The sequence below is a fragment of the Gopherus flavomarginatus genome, chromosome 2 (assembly GCF_025201925.1).
Source record: "Gopherus flavomarginatus isolate rGopFla2 chromosome 2, rGopFla2.mat.asm, whole genome shotgun sequence".
Classification (NCBI taxonomy): domain Eukaryota; kingdom Metazoa; phylum Chordata; order Testudines; family Testudinidae; genus Gopherus; species Gopherus flavomarginatus.
This window is the reverse complement of record NC_066618.1, coordinates 177,305,719-177,321,114: the sequence shown is the minus strand read 5'-3', so window position 1 is coordinate 177,321,114 and position 15,396 is coordinate 177,305,719. Positions and strand designations below refer to the sequence as shown.

Genomic DNA, 15,396 nt, shown 5'->3' with positions numbered 1-15,396 from the left:
CAAGCAATTAAAAAAATTAGTCATGATTAATCACACTGTTAATAACAGAATACATTTATTTAAATATTTTTGGATGTTTTCTACATTTTCAAATATATTGATTTCAATTACAACACAGAATACAAAGTGTACAGTGCTCACTTAATATTTATTTTTGATTACAAGTATTTGCACTGTAAAAAAGCAAGTCCGCTCAGCCCTACTTCTTGTTCAGCCAATCGCTCAGAGAAACAAATTTGTTTACATCTGCAAAAGAGATAATGCTACCTGCTTCTTGTTTACGTCACCTGAAAGTGAGAACAGGTGTTCTCATGGGTGTCACAAGATATTTATGTGCTAGATGCGTTAAAGATTCACATGTCCCTTCATGCTTCAGCTGCCATTCCAGAAGACACACGTGCATGCTGATGATGGGTTCAGCTCGATAACAAACCAAAACAGTGTGGATCAATGCATGCACATTTTCATCATCTGAGTCAGATGACACCAACAGAAGGTTGCTTTTCTTTTTTGGTGGTTTGGGTTCTGTAGTTTCTGCATCAGAGTATTGCTCTTTTAAGTCTTCTGAAAGCATGCTCCACACCTTGTCCCTCTCAGATTTTAGAAAGCACTTCAGATTCTTAAACCTTGGTCGAGTGCTCTAGCTATCCTTAGAAATCTCACATTGGTACCTTCTTTGCGTTTTGTGAAATTTGCAGTGAAAGTGTTCTTAAAATGAACAACATGTGCTGGGTCATCATCCAAGACTGCTATAATTACTGCACCACAACTAAGGTGGGGCAGAGTTTGTCTGGGGCTTACCTGAGGAGGACAGTTCTGTTTTCCAGTGGCTGGGAAAGGGGAGAAGGTGGCCAGAAACTGCTGTAAAAAAGGCGCTTGGTGGTCAGCTTTGCAGCAATGACTCACCCCCCCTCACCCCGGAATGCGAGCTCTGAAGGGCATAAAGGTGGGGCAAGTGTCTCGGTTCCACACAGAGAGTAAGCCAGCAAACAGGATCGTGAAGCAGCATGGCTCCAGGGGCACGGAGAAGGAAGAGCTTGGGAAAAAGGTTGCTGTTACCCCCCTGGCCCCAGAGGGCAAGCAGAGGCAAATTACAAGTAGGACACAAGGGGTGTGATTTAGCAAGTGAAGCGGCTGCTAGGTGTCTGCTGCAGTAGACAGCGTGGCTTCAGGCTCACGCAGGAAGGGGAGGATGGAAAGAAGGGGAACTAGCATCCCCCTGCCCCAGGTTCTTCCATCCATAGGCAGGCTAGAAGTCACAACTGGGGAGGGTGAATTGGATATCGAAGCTAGTCAGTGTTTGAAACAATCAACCTGCATTGGAAGGGGATGGGGGAGGGGAAGAGGGAGACAAGAGAATTTAACTGTTTCATCTACCAGCTGTGCTGCAAGTAAATGTATGGGCTATCAGTCTGCAATTCTTTCTGGCTGTGAGCAAGATGCCGCTCAGGTGTCTGTACCTTTGCCAGAAAGGGGACAAGCAGAGGCAGCAGCTGCAGCACAGGGCAGTCCCAATGGAGCCCAAAGGCTGGAGGGGGACCCAAGGGAGATAGTATTGCAGCAGGGGCAGGGGTGCTCACCAATACAGGGGCTGCTAATGCTTAGGGTGGTGTATTTAATAACCCACGGTAGCCTCATGGACTGAGGGAGGGAAATGACCGAGGGGAAGCATCCACGCATGCAGGTGGGCAGGCTGTGTGGATTAATGAGGTAGTCAGCGGTAGTCAGCAAATGGTCAGCGAAATTGTTTCTGAGGTTTTCTCCACATCACTAAAGCGCTTCCAAAGGGCACAAGGTCACTCAGAACCAGGATGTTCTCCTCCACTGAATACGAGGGACGGCAGTAATGCTGATCCCAGGGGTGATGTGATCTGAACCAGACAGAGGTTGGGGGGATGGGTGGCAGAGGTGGCATCCAGCTTCCAGCCTGGCAAGAGGTGGCAGTTGTAGGGGTCACAGTGAGGTGCAGCGACTGTGCTCAATCAGTCTCTCAGGAAGTTCACCTGAGGGGGATAGAAGTGAGCCTACTGGGGTAGTAAATACTCTGGGCCCAGGAGCTGGAGGTCCAGAAGCCTGGGGAGACATACCTAGAGGTGACATCTTCAGTGGGGGCACTGATGGTATTACACAGCTGCTGCAAGCTAATTTGCATTTACTGCAGCAGTTTCAGGCAGCTAGGTGTGAGGGGTCTGCACAGGGTCACAGTGTAGGTCCAGCGTGGGCTTAAGTTTGGGCAGCAGGACAGGGACAGGCTCCCAGCAAGGGTAGTGAAGCCCATGTTGGGAATGATGCTCCTGGGAACATGGGGACTCATTGGCCATCAGGGAATGTAACCTCATGGGACAGAGTAGAGACTCCTGGTGGGCCTACGCGGGAGCAGGACTCTGCGGAACTCCCTCCATGCAGTCCTGAGTATGGTTCTGCCAGGGTGGCTGATCCGAAGGTAGTTTGCCTACTCAGGACAACTAACGACAAAATCCTGAGAGGTGAATACATGGATATACTACCCCTATTGCACAGGGAGGTGTTGACAGACAGTAAACATGGGCAAGGCAAGCAAAACAGCGAGCTGCCCAAGAGACCAAGGATGCTAGAACATGGGAAAATTGGGAGGATACCTTCCTCATCTGTGCAGATGTTATAGTACAGGCCTACCCAAAGAGGAGCCCTGCCTTGGTTAAGTATACGGGCATAAGTAGGCAGGCACACAATGTGGGGCATGTCCTGGTTTAATTATGATGAGCCATTTCAATTAAGGGCAGCAGCACAAACTGGGATAAAGTGGGACACACCTCATCATACACAGTGGTTGGAGTGGATGACACCCAAGGAGCCAGAAGTTCACATAGATAGTGATGTTCATACTGCAGCAAGCTCGGGAGGGGCCCGAGGCACATAATAATATTTGCTGGGCATTTAATGATGGTGATTTTCTTTAAAGCACCTGTAGATACAGACATGTTTGCGAGACATGTTTTGGGACCCATTCAGCCCGTTCTTGCCAGAGTGGGAAGGGAAGATCACAGGGAGAAAACAGGAATAGGGGTGGCACAAGCACCAATCGCAGGTTTGGAGTGGATGGAACAGGGTCTGGGACATAGAGCACAAGCTTGGGAGGAGGATAAGCTGGGGGTGGTGCAATGGGCACAGGTTCCAATGCCGGATAGGCTGGATGTGTTAAGGATTCTCCTATGGGATTCCCCTAACAGGGCAGATGGGGCATATTTGTGGGAGGGGTATACAGCAGGATTTCAGATCCCTTTTGTGGGAAATAGGACTCATTTGATTTCAAAAAATTTAAAGTCAGTAGCTGGGATGGGACATTTTGTTCAAAAAAAAGATTGCACAAGAATTAAAGGAGGACAGGATAGCTGGGCCATTTGATCAATTGCCTATAGCATATTTGTGAGTTTCTCCCCTGGGGCTGGTCCCCAAGAAGACCCCAGGGACATACCAATTAATTTATCATCTGTCATATCCACAAGGTGGCTCTGTTAATGACGAGATAGACCTGGCTCTATTTTCCCTACGGTATTCCTCCATTGATGAAGCAGTTCATATCGTTGGGGTGTGCAGCCTTGGGGTGCTAATGGCTAAATGTGATACCAAGTCTGCTTTCCGACTACTGCTGGTGCACCCATTGGACTTTGACCAGTACAATGTTGCACTGCACGGTGGTGTGGTCAGCAGGACTAAACCAAGTAATGCATTATTTGGATGATTTTTTTGTTCACAGGGAGAGCAGCATCAGATGAGTGTGTTACTGGTTGGACATATTTCAGGCTCTGCCTAAAAAGTTGGGGGTACCACTAGTGGAGGAGAAAACAGAAGGCCCTTCCACTACATTGACCTACCTGGGCATTGAGTTGGACACCAGGGAAGGCGTATCTCGACTCTCTCAGGATAAGCTTCAGGAGTTACTGGGGTTGCTCCACAGAGCAGTTGGGGCTAAAAAACTCATGCTGCAGGAACTGCAATCTATTCTGGGGCACCTGAACTTTGCTTGCAGGGTTGTTGCCCTGGGGCAGGCATTTTGTGCCTGACTAGCAGCAGCAATGGCCAGCATAGCCAGGCCACAGCATTATATACGAGTCACTAGAGAGATGAACGAAGACTTGAGGGTGTTGGAAAGTTTTCTAAGTCTCAGGCTATTGTTTCTATCAACGGTAGGGCAACCCTAGATGGGCCCAAGGGGGTCAGGATGTCCACTACCGGATCCACATCCACCTCAATCTCCTCTGCTTGGATCGCCAGGCTCTGAACTGCATGCTTACGGAACTGCTGAAGCACCTGGTTGTCCTCTAAGGCTGGTGCCGCTCAAGTTCCCACAACCACCTTATCCGGAGAGGAAGAGGAGGGTCTTCAAAGGGTCTTCCTCCGTACCCTCAGTCTCTGCAGGGGCCTGCGGCACACAGTACTGCGGTTGCTTGGCCGATGCAAATGCGAGATGCGGCACCGCAGCCAGTACCGGGGTCGACACTGAACGATGAGGTGTGCTGTGCGGTGCCTGCGGTGTCGGGATCATGGTTTCCGCTGGTGCTGGTGTCTTGCTAGGGGGTGCTGGGATTTGATGTGGCACGCTCCTGTCTGACGGCGGTGCCGGTGGTTGAGGCATTTGCGCCGGGGCCTCTGACGTCAAGGAGACAGACGCAGACCTGGAGTGTGGGCCATGCACCTGTCCCATGCTCTGATGGTAAGCCCAGGGAGTCCATAACAGCCACAAGGAGGGCTGTTGCCACTGCTGCTGTCACTGTACAGGGTAAGGTTATTGGCTCCCCTGTGAAGCCGACCTCTTGCTCCTCGATCTACTGGATCGGTAGGATTCTGCCTCCGAGTCTGAGGTCTCTGAATAGGAGGATCGAGGGGAGCAGTACCCACTGCCGCCAGAGGGCGGTGCCACGGGGCCGGGGAATGCTCTCTCTGCGCCGGTGCCGCAGGGGCAGCACGGGGCGGGGACTGGGGCGACATCATTGCTGGCTTGCCGCTTGATTGGACCAGAGGTCAGGCCATGTTCTGCAGCTCCTTCCACCAGTGTGGGGAGGCCGACACCGGGAGGCTTAATAAGTCAGAGGCTGCCTCAAACACCTCTGGTGTCAATGGAAGATGCACATCCTCGTTGAAGTTTGGGGATCTCGACTGATCTGGACTTGACCGCACCCCCACTGGGGCGGGAGTCAACGGAACCATTGCAGGATGCAGTTGTGGCATGGCTTGTCCCACAGCACTCATGGACGCCGCTGTCCTTTTAAGGTCCTGGTGGTGTGATCGGCCCCTCATTGGCCTTTTTTCCTTTGCAGGCACCGAAGATGGTGATTGGTGCCTCATGGAGGCTGATTTTCTATGTCCCGATTCTCCCTGCTGCTGGGGCTTAGAAGTCTTAGACTGGGCCTCCTGACTTGTTAGCGATGCCGGGGTGCTGTGGAAGAGGCGCTGGGCGCCGGGTCGGGCAGATCAGGGTCCGAGTGTGACTGTAAGGCGGCCTCCATCAGGAGCACTTTGAGTCTCTGCTCTCTGTCCTTAAGAGTCCTGGGACGGAATCCCCTGCAGATACTGCACCAGTCTCTTTGGTGGCTCTCTCCGAGGCACCTTAAGCAGAAAGGGTGTGGGTCACTCTTCGGCATAAGCTTCCCACAGTCCTTGCAGAGTTTAAACCCTGGGGACCCAAGCATGCCCCAGTGGGGAGACGTGTACGTTGAGGGACCCCCCCCAAACTATTAACCGTCTAACACTGACTTTAACTATGGTATAAACTATGAGAGAGGAAACAACTATATACACTTAAATGGGACACTGCTACGCTTGCTGTAAGAGCGAGCAAAAGTTCCAGCTAGCTGTCACCGGCTGTAAGAAGGAACTGAGGGGGTGGAGGGTCGATGGGCCCCTGTATAGCGTGCCATGTGGGGGGGGCCCCCAAGGCTGTCCCTATGGACGCTGCTAAGGGAAAATCTTCCGGCTGGCGTTCACACGGCACGCACACACCTGCTTGGAATGGACATGAACAATCACTCAAAGAAGCAGCATGGATTTGCCTGCACTGTACACGTTATCTGCCGGGTAGTCCCAGACATGTACATAATAAAGTTGTGGCCTCATTAAAATCCATAACAAGTGTCTCTTGTCCTTCTTGCGGTGTACCCAGACCACAGGAATTATATGGCAGAATACGGGTAAAACAGAGCAGGGGAAATACAATTCTCCCCAAAGGTGTTCAGTCAGATATTTAATTAACATTTTTTTTTTAAATGTGTCATCAGCATGGAAGCATGTCCTTTGGAATGGTGCCCGAGGCATGAAGGGGCATATGAATGTTTAGCATATTTGGCATGTAAATACCTTGCAATGACAGCTACAAAAGCGTCATGCAAATGCCCGCTCTCACTTTCTGGTGACATAAGAAGAGGGCAGCATTATCTCCCTTAGATGTAAACAAACTTGTTTGTCTCAGCGACTGGCTGAACAAGAAGTAGGACTGAGTGGACTTGTAGGCTCTGAAGTTTTACACTGTTTTGTTTTTGAATTCAGTCATGTAACAAAAAATAAATCTACATTTGTAAGCTGTACTTTCACAACAAAGAGATTGCACTACAGTACTTGTTTGAGGTGAACTGAAAAATTCTATTTCTTTTGTTTATAATTTTTACAGTGCAAATATTTGTAAGCAAAAATAATATACACTTTGATTTCAATTAAAACACAGAATCAATATATATGAAAATTTAGAATACCATCCAAAATATTTAATAAATTTCAATTGGTATTCTATTATTTAACAGTGCAATTAAAACTGCGATTGATTGGGTTTAACTTTTTTAACTAGATTAATTTTTTTGAGTTAATCACGAGTTAACTGCAATTAATCGACAGCCTTAGTAAAAAATGATTCTTCCTTCATACCTCTTTATGATGTATAAAAGATAGATTCAAAGTTTGTTCCCTACGTGGCTTGTTTTTAAACTCAGAAACAGCAAGACTTTATGTCTTTGCTTTTGTTGGATAGCGAAATGGGATACTAACACCACAATAGAACGAAACCTTAGCTGTAGCTTCCTCAGCTTCTAAGGAAAGGGTGTGGATGTTGAATTTTTATACCAACTGTTTGTCAGAATTTGCCCTCACACAAAAACCAAAACAACCCCCAACCCTACTACAAAGTTTTACTGGCTAACTAAAAGTTCTCTTCCCTGTAAGGAAGGCCTGGATACAAAGATACGAATTCAAGTTTCAGTCACCAGTGATCTCACTACTCGGGGCTCAATGGGACTTAGGCCTGGTCTATACTGAGAGGTGGGGGGGCAGGAGGGCAAGCTAAGTCAGTCTAAGTTATGTAACTTCAGGTACGCTATTTTCGTAGCTGACGTCAACGTACTTGGAGCTACTTACTGTGGTGTCTTCACTGCAGTAGGTCGACTGCTGCCGGTCCCCCATCGACTCTGCCTATGCTTCTTGCTCTGCTGGAGTACCAGAGTCGACGGGAGAGCACTCAGCAGCCAATTTATCGTGTCTTCACTAGACATGATAAATCGACCCCTGCTGAATCGATTGCTCTGGAGGTAAGTGTAGACATGCCTTTAGACTCCTACATCACGAGAACTTAAAAAAAAAATTGGTTTTCATGTGCCCATCCAGTTCCTGGAAGATAACAGGGAGCTAGGCTATAGACAGCCAGGTAAAATCAAGGCATGCAATCTTATTTTCCCTGTTGGGTTTATAGGATCACAGAAGCAGGCCTGGAGGCGTTAAGTAGCAGAGGAACATTTAAATGCAGCTGGGGTTCATATTACAGAGACCAACAGACTGATATGATAAAAATAAGGAAGTAGTTCCTAATGTGTAGGGAAACACAACATGGAAAGAGACTTTGTTGCCTTGACTGTAACTTGGAAAAGGAGACTTGGATTTGGACCCAGTTTTTATCTCAGGAAGGGGAGGACTGCTTTGGTATGATGTTTTTTGCTTCAGTAGGAGGGGGATTTTTATTTAGGATTTTATCTATAAGGGGAGGATAACTGTCCAGTTTTGTGGGCTCCTCCTCGACTGATCCCATCATGTAATAAGCACACACTCTTTTCGCTTTGCAATTTACCTTTAAGAAACTTCTGTGTCTTTATAGGGTAGTAGAGGCAGAATATGAAAATAACTTTCATACACATATATTATTCTGTTATGGACTGGTGGCTCATTTTCTGTCAACACACTAAAACAATGAATATGATTACCCTCTGTCAAATTTTAATATTTGGGGAATACACAGTAAAATACACAGGCCTAGGAATTTGTCTGAAGTATAAATAAAACTAATGCTTACTGTCATCATGACCCGAATGAAAGCTGCTGCCCCTTTTCAGCGAAGCAGTCTGACTGAGATGACCAAGTGGAGATGGACGCACATCACTGTCTAGATCTAGAATGGGGCTATGTAGCAACGAATTGCCTGAAAGACAGTGACACAGTTATTAATATATTCATTTTCTCATGGAACTCCAATTTTATTTGCAGAGGGACTATCAGGTTCAAAATTAGGTAATAAAAATATGTCTTCAACCTAAGAAATAAATTATTGTTCATCCTGTGCAGTAAGTACAGTTCTTCGAGATGTGTCCCCCTATGGGTGTCCACTCTAGGTGTGCTTGCCCTCCTTGTGCATCTGATCGGAGATTTCTCATTGCAGTGTTCATTCAGCCTGCGCATGTGTGCTAGTCAGCCCGGTGCCATTGTTATATAGCACAGGGGGTTGAACCACCTTCAGTTCCTTCTCTACCATGAAGACCTATAGCAGAGAACTCCAAAGCAGAGGGGAAATAGGGCGGATAGTGGAGCACCCATATGGACACATATCTCTAAGAACTACAATTACTGCCCAGAGTGAGCAACCATTTCTTCTTCTTCAAGTAGTGTCCCTATGAGTGCTTCACTCTCGGTGACTACCAAGCAGTTCCCCTTTAAGGAGAAGGAGCGCTTTGTATTTGAGTCCAGTACAAAACAGTACAACTGAACCAAACACAGTGTTGGAAACAGAGCTGTGAATTATTGCGTAGTGTTCAGCAAATGTATATATTGTAGCAGATTGACACATTTCAGTAATAATGGGCATGTTTTTGAGACATGCCATACAGATGGAAATGGACCATGTAGAGAGAGTTCATCTGTCTGAACGTGCCTGAATATTATGAGATTCATTGCAAGGATTAATGAAGCCCGTTATTTACATGGAAAATCTTTGATTAGAAATTGCAGACCCTTTTGATCTATCTGCAAGAAAGACAAACAATTTGGTGGTCTTTCTGAAGGTTTAGTCCAGATAGAAGGCCAGGGCTCTTCTGATGTCAAGGACGTGCAACAGTGCCTCTTGTTTCTCTAGGTGAGGTTTAGGCTGGAACACTGGCAGGTGAATGGGTTCGTTAATATGGAACTCGGAGGAGACTTTAGGTAAAAATTTGGGGTGTGATCACATGACTTCGTCCTTAAAAATACTGTGAAGGGGAGGCATGACATACGGGCCCTTATTTCCCTAACCCATTAGGCTGACATGATGGCTATCAGAAATGTCATTTTCACTGATAAATGGAGAAGTGAGCATGTAACCATCAGTTCAAACAGTGGTCATGTAAGGCATTTAAGACTAGACTCAGGCCCTAAACTGAAATAGGATGCTTGACTGGGGGAAAAAGACTTACGATCACGCTGAGGAACCTCACTGTCATGGGTGGGCAAAAGTGGAATAACTCCCTTTTGGAGAATGAAAAGTCATGACGACTGCCAGGTGTACTCTAAAAGAGTTAATTGATAGCCACAAACTTCTTAGTGTTAGGATACAGTCCAGTATATCTGGTAGTGATGAGGTCATGATTGAACTATGTTTGAGGTCACACCAACAGACAAATCTGGTCCATTTTTGAGAGTATAAGTAGTGAGTAGACTGTCTTCTGATGTGTAATAGTACTCTCTAACTCTTCTGAGCATTTCTAACCCCATAAACCATCAACCAATCACACTGAGACAAAGCACTCCAAGACTGAGGTGAAGGATCTTACCGCTTTCCTGAGAGAGAAGATGAGGAAAGGTTGGGAAAGTGACTGGTGAGCAAATGGCCAGCTGTATCAGGTAAGGAAGCCATGTCTGTCTGGGCCAGGTTGGAACTATAGGATGACTCTGGTTTTGTCCTTTTTTATTTTGAGTAGAACTTTGGTTATTAGAGGAGACGGTGCAAATTTGTACATTAGATCCGATGACCAGTGAAAGTGAAAAGCATCCCACCTCTGGAGCAAAACTGGGCACATCTTTGCTTTATTGCTGTGATGAATAAATCTATTGGGGAGCAGGGCATTGCTGGTATATGCGGAGTAACATGCTGGAATCTATTTCCCACTTGTGGTCTTGAAAGAAGTACCTGCTGGGTGTATACATGGTCACACTCTGAACCCCTGGAAGATAGGCAGCTGTGATGATGATCTGATTGCATATGCAGGTGGATATGCATGAATTCCAAACCTTGAGAGCCGGGGCGCAGCAGGGGGGGATCTTGCTCCTCCTTGCTGGTTGATATAAAACATGCGTGACATATTGTCTGTTAAAATCTTCATGTACTTGCCCCTGATTAGTGGTAGAAACTGGAGACAGGTGTATCTGATCACTCTCAGTTCCAGGAGATTGATGTGTAGCGTGGTTTCTTGCAACATTCACTTGCCCTGGGCTGTGTGAGTGCCCAGATGCATTCCCCACTCTAGCAAAGACATATCCATCATGAATATGACCTTTGGGGACTTCCGTGCAAACATTGTGATGGTCTTTCCACCAATTGATGGATTCCTTTATGCAGGTGGGTATGGAAAGTAGAATATTTAAACTGTGTCTGATGAATAAATAGTCCCAAGCTACCTGTCAAGGTTCCTTCCCCACTCTGAACTTCAGGGTACAGATGTGGGGACCTGCATGAACACTTCTAAGCTTAATTACTAGCTTAGATCTGGTATCACTGCCACCATCCAGAATTTTCAGTGTCTGGATCACTCCCTGTCCCCTCAAAACCTTCCCCTCCCTGGGTAGCCTTGAGAGACTCCTTCACCAATTCCCTGGTGAGTCCAGATCCAATCCCATGAATCTTAAAACAAGGAGAAATTAACCACCCCCCCTCCTTTCTCCCACCAATCCCTGGTGAGTCCAGAAAAATCAATCAGGTATGAAGAAAAAGGCTTTTAATTAAAGAAAAGAAAGGTAAAAGAAAACCCTCTGGGAGAGATTAGCATACCAGCTACTCTCACAGACAACAGATTAAAAACACAGAGGGTGTTCCCCTGGGCACAAATTTAGTTACACACACAAAAAAAAATACCCAATTCAATTCTACCTCTAATTGCATAAGGCAGGTTACAAAGAAATAAACATAAACCTATTTATTCCTTTCTAAAACTTACCACTCTGATAAGAGGCTGGTTCCTTGATCTTTCTCACTCCGGCTGAAACTGAAAAACCACAAAAGAAAAACTTCCCTCCTTCCTTTTGAAACATCTTGTTCCCCCATTGGTTCCTCTGGTCAGGTGTTAGCTAGGCTAGGTGAACTTTTTAACCCTTTACAGGTAAAAGAGGTATTAACCCTTAACCATCTGTTTATGACTCCACCCTTGAAGGTAGTCTTGTGTGATCTATGATGAAGGTACCAGCTGCCACATGCCCCAACAACTGAAGACTGTTTTTGACCCGTGTTTGAGGGCTGAACTGGATTGTATTGGTTATGTTGGAAAGAGCCACAAACCTGTGCAGTGGGAAGGTTTGCACAGAATCGAGATGCGCTCCTATGAATTCTAAGTTTTGCACAGGTGTTAAGGGGAATTTTTGAATATTCAATTGTAGGCCCAATTTGAGGAAGAGTTTTATGGCTTTGAAAGTAGTAGCCTGTGAAGTTAGTTCCAGGGAGCAACACTACAGTAGCAAATAATCTAGGTAAGGGAATACTAAAATACTTTGCCTGTGGAGCTGCCCCACTACTATTGACATAATCTTTGAAAAGACCCTTGGGGCAGATGACAGACTGAAAGGGAGCACCCTGTACTGAGTGGCCCTGGCCTACAGTAAAATGTAGGAAATGTTTCTGAGATGGGCAGATCGCAATTTGGAAATATACATCCTGAAAGTTGAGGGCCGAGAACCAATCTCCTTGATCTAGTGATGGAATTATTGGTTCAAGTGTTACCATTTTGAATTTTTGTGTCTTCAGATAAGTGATGAATAGCCTCAAATCTGGGCTTGGTCTCCACCCGCCATTCTTTTTTGGTACCAGGAAGTGCCTGGAATAAAATATATTTTCTGTGTACTGCACAGGAATTGATTCTATAGCACTTATGTGTAGGAGAGAGCCTATTTCTTGACAAAGCAAGCTCTTGTGAGAGAGGTCTCTGAAAAGGGAAGGGGAAGTCGGATTAGTTGGTGGACGAATAGTAAAGTGGATGGTGTACATTGTGGAGATGATCACCAAAACCTATTTCTCTGAAGTGGTTGATTCCCAAGCTCACCTGAAGTGGTAAAAGCAGTTTCTGAAGAGAGGAATGCAGGTGAATTGGTGAAACTAGTAAGGATGAGGATGGTAATTCAGACCCTTGACCAGCTTGTCAGAATTGCTGCTTGGAGGTGGAAGGGTGTGAGGTCGAAGGCTTAGAGATGGTTTCCTTCTCTGGAATTTCTCTCTCTTCTGATATGGTTCATACGACCTCTTGGAGGTCAGGAATTGGGCAGGACAGGATCTTTGAGCCATATGGGAGTTGCTAAACCTTTTCTTGTAGGCAGATGTATAGATCCCAAGAGAATGCAAAGTAGATCTGGAGTACTTTACTGTGCGCAGAGATTCATCCATGCTGTCTGCAAACAATTTAGACCAATCAAAAGGGAGGTTTTCCACGGTATTCTGGATCTCCTGTGGAAATGCAGAGAGCTCGAGCCAGGAAGTCCATCTCATAACTATCACTGTAGAGTCTGAATGGGCGTGATCTGCAGGGAGCTGGCAATTTTCCTAATCAGATTCTGAAACTGCTTAAAACCATTTGCAAAGGTGGAAGAGGCGTAACTGCTTCATCTAGAGATGAAGAGGAGATGATGGCTGAAGGAGAGACCTCTTCATTAGCTCTAGCTTCCTGCTCCTCAAAGATTTCTTCTTGAGGATCACGTCTCCTGGAGAGGGCAGATGATGAAGGCTGCCTAGCTATCTATGAGTGTGGTACTCAAAACCCTGGAAAATTGATGGCAATAGGCCGCCCAGGGATCCCAATAAGACAAGTTGGTGGTCCATAAGGAACAGGAGGGAGCAGCCATTGGTGCTCAGACCAGCGAGTTGGTGGTTGCGCCCTTGTGTCACAAGTGGTTATAGGCTTATCAGACACTTCTGGAGGGGTGAGGAGAGCCTTAGACCAATATTTGGGAAACTGAGGCAAGGCCGTCATCAGAGTCCTCTTCCCCCTCAAACTCACTATAGAATGGTGGAGCATAAATTTGGGGTAAAACCATAAGTACCGGGTGAATTTCTGGCAATCTTGATACCCTCAGTACCGAAAATATGTTGGAGTGAGGCAGTGGAGAATCGGGCATCTTAGTTACAGCCAGGTCTCAGGGAAAACGAAACTCCTGTGGTACCAAGTGTGCTGTCATTATTGAGTCCATGGTGTGCATAGAGATAATAGTGGCTGAGGGAACAGATGGTACTGTGAATCTCAGCCACTCTGTGGGAAACATGGTAGGAGCCCAAGTAGGCTTCTTCAGTACCGATGAAGCAATGGAAGAGCTCCTCTTGATGCTTGAATACGCTGATGGTACTGATGATCTCACTGGATCAAAGGCTTTGCCCTCTTTCAGTCTAACAGTGCCCTTGGTACCTGATGAAGCAGCAGCTTCATGGGGACCAGACTGGAGAGCAGATGGCGCTGAAGTAACTGAAGACACCGACAACCTTGGTTTTTTTGAGGTAGATTCTATACCTGGTAAACACAGGACATGGGCTTTGGAAGACTTATGAGAGGAGTCTTGGGTCTTCCTCTTAGATGCCCTCGAGGAATGTAGCTCAGACAGTGGAGGCAGGAGACTTGCTCAGAGACTGGTGTACAAGAGGGGTCCCTTGGCTGAGTCAGAAGCTGGGCATAGTGAGCTCCGCATCATGAAGAGACAAAGTTTGATCTCCCTGTTTTTTTCTGGCTCTAGATTTCAATATGTGACAGAAGTTACACTTCTGGGCAGTGTATGATTCCCCGAGGCAACGGATGCACTGGGAGTGTTGGCTGTTTACTGGGATTGCCTCCAGGCACAATAGACAATGTTTGAAACTGGGAGAACAGGCATAACCTCTCAGTGAATAAGAACAACCTTTTCTACTAATATCTATGTATATAATATATATTCTATTTTAAAACTTATAATACTTTTTTTAAAAACTAGAAAGCTAATGTTACTGCTAATTACACTAAGAACTACTATAAACTTAGTACTACAATAGAAACTGGGACGCAGTAGAGGCAATCTCAACAGGGACAACTGCCAGAGCTCCATCTCAGGCTGAGGCAAGTGAGAGGGAAATGGGGGCAGTTCACTTGTGCAGTGCTATATAATAATGGAATGGGGCAGAAGGCTGACTAGCACACATGTGCAGATGAATGGACATTGCTATGAGATATTTCCGATCCAAGGTGTAGGGGGTGCAAGTGCACCTAGAATGGAGCACCCATAAGGGCATTACTTGAAGAAGAACAATTACTTACCTTACAGTAATTGGTTCTTTAAAATGTGCTGTCCACATATATTCCACTGTTGGTGTTCATGCACCCTGTGCAATTTAGTTCAGATTCTTTCGGCTAGCAGTGTCTGTTGGGGACCATGCCTAGAGAACAAAGGATGGGGCAATCTCAATCCTCCCTTCAATTCCTTTACCAATACAGAATCCAGGTGTCATGACTCTGTAGCAATGGGAAAGATGGGCAGGCCATGGAATATATCTGGACAACACATCTCGAGAAACCACAGTCACTGTAAGATAAGGAACCGTTTCCTTCTTCTATAAGTGCTTGCCCATACATATTCCACTGTGACTAATTTAACAGAGGTGGGTGCTACCAAAGTATAGCAGACTGCCAGGTCTATTATAGTTAAGGTTAAGACCAACTTTCTGTTTAAAGCTCAAATCTTCTAAGGGCTCTAAAATCCTCATGGTTACTCAGACTGCCCTTAAAACTGGTTTGCCTCATGGGGGCATATGAAGACCTAAATAGATAATCTTCTGAGAACTGGAAGGAATACTATTCAAGCCTGATTAACTGTTTTAGGTTTCAGAACATTTATATGAAGATGAGCTTCCTGATGAGATGAGAGGACCTGAGTCCGTAAGTTGCCTAGCTCCCCATCCTATATTGGAGACATCTGTTTCTA

The 15,396-nt window shown here is 46.0% G+C and overlaps 1 protein-coding gene across 8 annotated transcripts in view; it reads right to left on the bottom strand.

The window, feature by feature from the left end:
* EXOC2 (exocyst complex component 2) overlaps window positions 1–15,396 on the bottom strand; it is a 204,346-nt gene that overhangs the window by 82,691 nt on the left and 106,259 nt on the right. For 7 of the 8 annotated variants that reach the window (XM_050939919.1, XM_050939918.1, XM_050939915.1 and 4 more), the window contains one exon: window positions 8,306–8,431. The exons of the other annotated variant lie outside the window; for it this stretch is intronic. In XM_050939919.1, coding sequence (XP_050795876.1) covers window positions 8,306–8,431 — 126 coding nt within the window. The remainder of the gene's footprint in view (window positions 1–8,305; window positions 8,432–15,396) is intronic. 8 annotated transcript variants of the gene reach the window in all.